The sequence below is a fragment of the Elgaria multicarinata genome, chromosome 17 (genome assembly GCF_023053635.1).
Source record: "Elgaria multicarinata webbii isolate HBS135686 ecotype San Diego chromosome 17, rElgMul1.1.pri, whole genome shotgun sequence".
NCBI classification, from domain to species: domain Eukaryota; kingdom Metazoa; phylum Chordata; class Lepidosauria; order Squamata; family Anguidae; genus Elgaria; species Elgaria multicarinata.
In genome coordinates, this window is record NC_086187.1 from 27,065,288 (window position 1) to 27,074,176 (window position 8,889).

At 49.2% G+C, this 8,889-nt stretch overlaps 1 protein-coding gene across 1 annotated transcript in view; it reads left to right on the forward strand.

Moving 5' to 3' along the window:
* MYO15A (myosin XVA) overlaps positions 1-8,388 on the forward strand; it is a 94,991-nt gene extending 86,603 nt beyond the window's left edge. Inside the window, exons 63-68 of the mRNA XM_063143496.1 lie at positions 727-887; positions 1,999-2,132; positions 2,964-3,097; positions 4,978-5,111; positions 5,459-5,599; positions 8,287-8,388. Coding sequence (XP_062999566.1) covers positions 727-887; positions 1,999-2,132; positions 2,964-3,097; positions 4,978-5,111; positions 5,459-5,599; positions 8,287-8,388 — 806 coding nt within the window. The remainder of the gene's footprint in view (positions 1-726; positions 888-1,998; positions 2,133-2,963; positions 3,098-4,977; positions 5,112-5,458; positions 5,600-8,286) is intronic.
* The last annotated feature ends 501 nt before the right edge of the window (positions 8,389-8,889 follow it).

The following is an 8,889-nucleotide window of genomic DNA, read 5'->3' on the forward strand; positions in this document are numbered from 1 at the left end:
CCTTTCATTTTGTAACCATTCCCAGAGGGTTCGCTGTGTTAGTCTCTTGCGACAAAGAGTCTTGTGGCACCTTAACAGCTAACAGATTTATTCTGGCATCAGCTTGTCTGGATTATAGCCCCCTTCATCAGATGCATGGACTTTCAGGTCAAATCAGAAATCGAAACTGATTTGAATCCGTTACAGATTTTACCAATATCTCTAGTTTAAACCAGTATGAAACTAACATATTTGTAGTGAAGATGAGCCCAGAACCCCTTGCTCAGTAGAGAAAAGCAGAATTCATTCGCTAATCAATGGTTATTTCTGTTCAGGATAACCAACATTATCTAATAAATATCTACCGCCATCTATTGGTAGATGGGTTTGAAACCAAGAGGCCAAGCAACCTGTCCTTATCAGTTGGGCTACCCAGATTAATAGTGATGAGGATGTAAGTTCTCCCCAGAGGACCTGAGTGTGCGGGGCATATTGTACGGGAGAAGGTGATCCCTCAGGTCACCTGGACCCAAACCATATAGGGCTTTAAAGCTAATGACCGACACTTTGTACTTCACCCGGAAACTAAAAAGAACAGCATTTCCCTCTAGCAAACCCTCTAGCCTGTATTCAGAGGCTATGGAGGCCGGCCTGTGTGTTGGGCAAGTGGAACATATCCTTGGACACCAGCTGCGCAGGCTGCTTGTTTGAAATGAAAACCAGGTCCGTGCAATTTTACCAACGCAGATCAGAACGTCCGGCCTTTGAACAAAAAGGAATACATCCTTGACGTCGCCATGGAGATGGAGAACATGGACAGCAGCTATATGTTCTGGTACCGGCGCGTCATCTGGGCCCTGCCGCTAAAATTTGAGAACGAGCTGTACGTCACCATGCACTACAATCAGGTGAGACCATTGTTGGATGGGGGGGGGGGGGAACCAGTAGAGCCGTTGGAGAGAAACTTAGAAGTGGGAGGGGGGAGTCTTATTCCACTCCAAAATCACTCAGCAGAGAGGTTTCTCCTAGGGCAGGGGGTGTTGAGCCTTAGGCCCAAGTGCCAAACCTGGCCAACTGAGGATCCCAATCCAGCCCTCCAGGTTTCCTAGAAGGTCACGCCCCTTTCTCCCGACCAGCAACCGCATGGTGTTTTCCTAACGTTTACACATTTCTCAAAGATTGAAATACCTCTGTCAAGGCTTAGCACTGGCAAGAGGAGTTTTAAGCTAAAATAAGCTGGTATATATATTTTTTATTCTGGCCCCACCCATCCCTGGAATGAGGACCCTGAGAGCTTCTCTACGATGGCTGGGGGCTTCTGGGAGTTGTAGTCTAACGCACCTGCAAGACAGCTCCAGGTTGGGAAAGCTTGACCTAGAAAGATTTATAAGCCATCTTTCAATAATATTTCCAAACTGGGTCTTAAAGGTCATGGAATCAACATAAGAACATCAGAAGTGCCCTGATGCTGGATCAGACCAAGGGTCCATCAAGTCCAGCACTGTGTTCACAGAGGGGCCGGCCAACTGTTGACCAGGGACCCACAAAGCAGGACATGGTGCAACAGCACTCTCCCACCCATGTTCCCCAGCAACTGGGGCACACAGGCTTACTGCCTCTGATGTTGGAGATGTAGCACATAGCCATCAAGGCTAGTAGCCCTGGATGGCCTTTGCCTCGAGGAACTTATCCAACCCCCTTTTAAAGCCATTGAAATTTGTGGCTATCACTACATCTTCTCAAGGTGATCCCAAATCCTGTGTGGTGCATCCGGTGAGTAATCCTCCTCACAAGCTTGTCGTAAGGCAGCAGAGTTGACACACTTTCAGCCCGAAGGCCGAATTGCCTTTCAGAAAAGTTCCTGGGGGCTGCATTCGAGTGGTGGGTGGGAGACCCCAGGCGGGCTGGGTTTGGTCCTGTGGCCACACCCTGTTGTAAGGTCCACACTGCAGCCAGTGCAAGAAGGAAATATCTCTGTTACGAGGTGGTTGTCGCTGATGACTCTCGTCTCTCTATCAGGTGCTGCCCGATTATCTGAAAGGTCTCTTCAACACTCTCCCTCCCATGACGCCAACCCAGCAACAGTTCCAGCAGGTCTCCAAGCTGGCTGCTTTGCAGCACCGAGCGAAGGACGGCGTCAGCCTGCCAACCCAGTACGTGCCTCTCGGGTGTAGCGCTGCAAGGGCGGAGCTAGAGGGGGCGGGGCAACACTCCTGGGACCAGCACGAATCAGGCAGGCGCTGAGGTCAGGGGCTGTGGGAACATCTGTGGGGACGTTGGCTCTTGGAGGGATTAGAAACGCACTAAATCAATCAATCGATAACGTAGCAATTGGATAAACTCTCCTAGGCACCACCACAAAATGGCTGCCACGGGAGTCATGGCAAAGGACAAGTCCATTTTTAATTGGGAGGGGTAGTAGTGCGCCTTCGCAGGTGCCAAGAAGGGTCTCCAGGGGCACGTTGATACCCACAGGGGCCATGTTGCCAATTCCTGTGTGAGGTCAACCTTCCCCCGACCTGATGCTGTCCGTATCGGTTGGGCTACAACTCGCAGCATTCCCCAGCCGGTATGACCATCGACTGGGGTGTGTGGAAAGAAGGAGCACCTGGTTGATATCTCCCTGGTATTTAGGATGATTCTTGGGCTTTGGGGCCGTTGTGTCACCCCAAGAGGGCCACGTTGCATCTCTGCCCGTAGGGCTATGTTCTAGAGCATGGGGTTCTCCAGCTTTATCATAGAGGGCGTCCCGTAAGTCGGAACTATTGCAGCCCAAGCCTTTCGAAATGCAAGGCTAACCTGGAGGAGCCTGCCGGCAGTGTGCGCTTCCACACTTTGCTCTGGGTCAGGAGGGCGAAGCCAACCAACTAAGACACCCGCTGTCCTTATGGGTGCTGGTCTCGTATTGCGGGGAAACATCCCTCTAGGAAATGCTAACAATTGCTTCCATATCGGTGACCTCTGGCTTCTGTTCCCCCTCCGAGACGGGAGGTCCAAGACTACATCCCGCCCCAGTTCTTTGACCTGCAGAAGGCCCCGTCATGGCTGGACATGGTCATGCACCACATGCAGCAAGCCCAGGCCCTGAGCGCTCACCAGGCCCGGGCACAGTTCCTAGGTAAGATCTTACCTTGCAAGGTGATGGGGCTGACCTGGGGGCAGGGTGGGCGGCCCACCTAAGTCGAGAGAATTCGGACCCGCCACACTTCTTGGATTTGGCTGTGCTGGGACCCATTGGCAGAAGACAGCGGCTGGGTTATTAAAATGAATATTACATCTGAGCGGCATGTTACCTCCCAGCGGAAGGAGCTGCGCTGGCTGATTATTTGCTACCAGACCAGGTTTAAGGTTTGGTTGCTGGTATATGAAGCCCTAAACAATTTGGGACTCGGTTACCCAAGAGACTCCATTCTCCCCTATAGACACATTTGACCTTGGGAGGTCTTTCTTTGCAGTGCCACCTACTTCTGAGGACCACTCCGGAACTGTTCAGAGCAGGGCCTTTAGCACAGTGGCACCCGCTACGTGGAATAACCCTCCCAACACTTTCTATGGTTAGGCAGAGGCTGAAGCCCCATCTGTTTCTGCAAGCCTTCCCTGGATAGTGCAGGCATAGCCTGCTATCGTCCCTAAATATGATCTATTCTTTGTATATCATATCTACGTAAGAGAGGGATTCTGGATCCATGGTAGATCCCTGCTTTGCATACAGAAGGGCCCAGTCCCCAGTATCACCGGGTAGAGCTAGGAAGGAATTCTGCCTGGACCCCTGCCAGTCAGTGTCGGCAATACTAGGTGGGCCAGCTTCCTATGTGTTGTTTTATAAGTTGAATGTTTTTATGATTTGTGTACGCTGCTTTGAAATCTGCAGCTGTAAGCAAAGTATAAATCCTTGTAAATAAGTAAATTTATTAGTTTCCCAATAACGCCAGTTCTCTGGGTGACAAGACAATAAACCTGCATAAGAACATAAGAGCCCTGATGCTGGGTCAAACCAAGGGTCCATCTAGTCATAGAATCATAGAATCATAGAATCATAGAATAGCAGAGTTGGAAGGGGCCTACAAGGCCATGGAGTCCAACCCCCTGCTCAATGCAGGAATCCACCCTAAAGTATCCCTGGCAGACGGTTGTCCAGCTGCCTCTTGAAGGCCTCTAGTATGGGAGAGCCCACAACCTCCCTAGGTCACTGGTTCCATTGTCGTACTGCTCTAACAGTCAGGAAGTTTTTCCTGATGTCCAGATGGAATCTGGCTTCCTTTAACTTGAGCCCGTTATTCCGTGTCCAGCGCTCTGGGAGGATCGAGAAGAGATCCTCCCAGAATCCAGCAGTCTGATCACACAGTGGCCCACCAGCCATCGGCCAGAGACCAACAAAGCAGGACATGGTGCAACAGCACCCTCCCGCCCATGTTCCCCAGCAACTGGTGCACACAGGCTTACCGCCTCGAATACTGTGGAGATAGCACACAACTATCAGGGCTAGTAGCCCTGGATAGCCTTCCCCTCCAGGATGGGCAGATGTGGCTGACCTAGAACCTGAGACCCAGGTGGATTGTTCTAGCCCAGGATCTCTCTTTCTGAGAGGGGCAAGCCAGAGGGTTCCCGGGAATTCCCAAGGAGGGAATGAAAACAAGAGCTCTCTCTTGTCATTGAGCATTGGGGATTTACTAACTCAGGATATAGGAATTCCATTTAGGTATTGTGGCTACTAGATGTGCTTGGGCCTCCTCTCCTCCGTGGATTGTCTTATCCCCCGCTAAAGTCATCCAAATTAGTGACCACCTGCTGCATATTGTAGTTGTGAGTTCCACAGGTGAATGATGTCTTGTAGGCAAAAATGAGAGAGGGCAAATAATACTACCCACTGTCCCTTTTCTCTGCATGACTCAAATGGAAGCTGAGCAAGGAACAGCTTTGTCCCCTGTCCCCGGACAACGTTTCTTTGAGGTGATAACGGTGGCATTGCTGATTGCCCAACTCCGTTCTCCTGCACAGGGCTTCTGAGCGCTTTCCCAATGTTTGGCTCGTCCTTCTTCTACATCCAGAGCTGTAGCAACAACACGGTCGTCTCCCCCTGCATCCTGGCCGTGAACCAGAACGGACTCAACTTCCTGAACAAGGAAACCCACGTAGGTGATGCGGACTCCTTCCTGAAACCTCAGCATCCTCCCTTGCTGATGTTAATTGTGTGCTACCTCCGAAACAAATTTGTGTCTGTGTTGTCCTAGTTCTTGGGCAGCAGGGAGAGTTCACTCCTGCCAAGGCAGCGTACATGATCTCCCCCCTTTCCATTTTATCCTCACAACAACCCTGTGAGGTAGGTTAAGCTGAGAGTCAGCGACTGGCCCACAGTCACCCAATCAGCATCATAGCCAAATGAATTAATTATACTTTTAAACTGCAGTAGAAACTCCCAGGTGGAGCCAGGATTTCCTCCTTCAGCCAAGTTCTGGCAAGAGTTTCCTTCCTCCTCCAGGAACCCATTGTGACGTTCTCTCTGAAAGAGATCCAGTCTACGCGCACCCAGCGGCCTTCAGCTGGATCCAGCTACCCCTATGTGGAGATTATGCTGGGAGACCTGATGTCCCAACGGATCACGCAGTTGCAGCTGGAGCAGGTAGGTCACGACAGCGTAACGGCGTGACAGTGTAATTCCCCAGCTGCAGAGCTGTGTGCAAGATCCACTCAAGCTGTTCCAGGGACTTAGGGCTGACCCTGATCTTTCTCCTGGAGCTAAATTTGGGGCAAATTTTTGAATTCCTCCTTCGGCACATATCTCGGAAGAATTGGTGGAAGGGGAGAGCTAGCGACGTTTCTCAAGACAGGGCGGGTCCATACATCCGTGACGGTGTTACCCTAAAGCGGAGTTGGATGTTCCTCCTTGGACAAGAAGCCTACAGTATTTCAGGGAACGTCAGAAGACTAGCAGAGCTTCTAACGGAGGAGGGTGGGTGGTTTGCACATCTCTGCGTGGTTCCTTGTCTTTCAGAATTCAGATTGGCAACCTCATCCATACAGAAATTTAATCAGGGTGAGTCAGTCCCCTGAGAATCATTCCTTGGCCCCAAACCCAAATTTTGCAGCTGGAAAAAAAACACAACTTTGTTTGAGTGGATCTGTTTGTTTGTTTGCTTTTGCAACCAAGTTGCATTTGTTCGCTTGGCTTTTTCTTAAGCTGTCTTGTCGTTAAGGCTTGTGACAGATTGCAGTGCTGTGCAACCGTTCCTTGACCCGTATTTTCAGCTGACATTTTAGCGTTGTTATTTATGCACATTTGGATTGTGTTGGAAATTTTATGAAACTCCTCAAAAGATGCTTAACTCACATCTTTCTCCTCCCCTCTCTCTTTCTGTCTCCTTCTGTCTCTCCTTCTGTCTCCTTCCACTGTGGCTCTATGAAGCTTAACCTTCAGATGGTAGGTAGCATGGACTTACCATAATAATACTGATAAAGGATCAGTGTATAGTATTCAAGTATTCAGATCAAGTGTTCAAGTGTACAGAGTGTTTCACATAAATTATCTTGTAATCCGTAACCACAACCCTACAAGGTAGGTGGATGTTGTTATCCCTGAGTTACAGAGGGCAGGGAGCGGGAGTTCATAGAATCATAGAATCACAGAGTTGGAAGGGGCCTACAAAGCCATCGAGTCCAACCCCCTGCTCAATGCAGGAATCCACCCTAAAGCATCCCTGACAAAGGGTTGTCCAGCTGCCTCTTGAAGGCCTCTAGTGTGGGAGAGCCCACAACCTCCCTAGGTCACTGGTTCCATTGTCGTACTGCTCTAACAGTCAGGAAGTTTTTCCTGATGTCCACCCGGAATCTGGCTTCCTTTAACTTGAGCTCGTTATTCCGTGTCCTGTACTCTGGGAGGATCGAGAAGAGATCCTGGCCCTCCTCTGTGGGACAACCTTTTAAGTATTTGAAGAGTGCTATCATGTCTCCCGATAGAGCCAAAAGCCACCCACTGAGTTAATGGTAGTGGTGAAATGACTTTCAGATTCATTGTTTAGGCTCTTAGGGCACGATCCTATGCAGGGTTAGACCAAAAACAAACACCCTCTTACAACTCTCAGCGTTCTCCAGCCAGCAAGCAGCCTTGTTGGCTGAGGAGTGGAGTAGAAATAGTTTGTTTACATACATACATAGAACCATAGAATCATAGAGTTGGAAGGGGCCTACAAGGCCATCGAGTCCAACCCCCCCTGCTCAATGCAGGAATCAATGTACATGGGGTTCCCAGGTAGTCACCCTTCCAGAAACTGACCAGGCCTAGATGCGCTTAGCTTCATCAAAGTTGCAGAATCCCATGCCATCACACCAGATAAGATGCACATAGATTATTGCAGGAGAGGCGCGTGACTCCAATTTCTGTGGGGTGGGATTTTTATTCTGGGTTTTAGTTAGTTGAGAGAAGCAACAGTTTGTACCAAAAAGTCCATTGGAAAGTGAGTTTTGAGGAGTGAATTGAGAGAAATGGCATCACGCAAGTGTCCTGGGAGACAGATCCAGGTATAAGGAGTTCCAGGTATAAGGAGTTCCAGGTATAAGTTCCAGATAAGTGCCATTATTTCTTCAGTGGCCTGAAAAGTACATTATTATTATTATTGCATACTAGCTGGGAAATCAACGTTGGTATCCATTATGCAACGTTTAGAACCCTGTACAATTTTGCACATGTAGCACAAGATGGTGAAATAAATCTTAAGATCAGGAAGTGCTTAGCTACCTTAAATAAGTTCAAGTCTTCAGGATCATGTAGACAGGACTCTATGTCACGGTAAAATATATCAAGCATTGTTTATTACCATTGTTTTTAGTTGTTTACGTTGTTTTAGTTTTTCTATATTAAAAAAATTCATCATCATCACTTTATTACGATCCATAGATCCATCAAGGGCAAAACTCTATTAAAAAAATTAGACTATTTCTATTACGTTGTATTTTGTATTTTTATGAATTGTTGTAAACAGTTCAGAGAATTTTGGTTATGGGGCAGGATAGCAATGTGATGAAGAGGCAGCCTCAAGGGTTTTATTGTTTGAGTGAGCAAGACAGCTTTTGCCGATTGGGGATGCTGGAACCGGAGCAGTGAAGGTCATAGGTAGGAATACATTGGGATATAAAAGCAGAGAGGTAAAGGGGAGGTTGGGCTAAGCTACAGAGAGCTTTGAAGCTCATGTTGAATTCCTTCTAAGGTGTGCCCCATAGAGCTAGTGGTAGCTTTGAAGGCGGGGGATTAATTTATGTGAAATTGCACTCCATCTTCATTTCTTCCTTTTCCCCCCCTTACTTCCTCCCCAGGGCCTGGAGCTCTGCCGCGTCATCGCCACCCACATGGAGAGCTTGCTCCACGCCCGCGAAAAGCGGCTCACCCTCCCGCCTAGCGAGATTACGTTGCTGTGAATGGATTGGCTGTGCTGTCTTCTCTCCAAAGAGCATCCAATTCCAGGCAAGAAAACGGAGGCGCACACAGCTCTACCTTTCTCTCCCCACCCCACCGGCTCAAAGTCGGGCAGTGACTGTGACATTGCTAGAATCAGGCCAGACGATACAATTGTGACCTTGCAGAGGCTTGCAAAAATGTTATGACCCCAATCATAGGGGGGCACTGTGCAGCTCAAAAAAGGCCCCAACGTTGGCTCCAGGTTTTTAGGGGGCTTTGGGCAAGAAGACCTCAGTGTATCCTTCTCTTCACCGGTGCCTCTTCACTTTCCCTTTCCCTCTGGGCTCAATCATGCCCCAGAAGGAGTGGGCAAAGCTGCTGCCTCTACTTCCTGCTCTTGTCAGGGTGGAAACTCAGGGCCAGGGGCCTCTGGCGGTCAACATTGGACCCTGTGACAGGTTGTGGGTCTTGGCAGGTGCTCAACAATCCCAGGCCTGGAAGGCCCAGGGAACAGAGGAAGG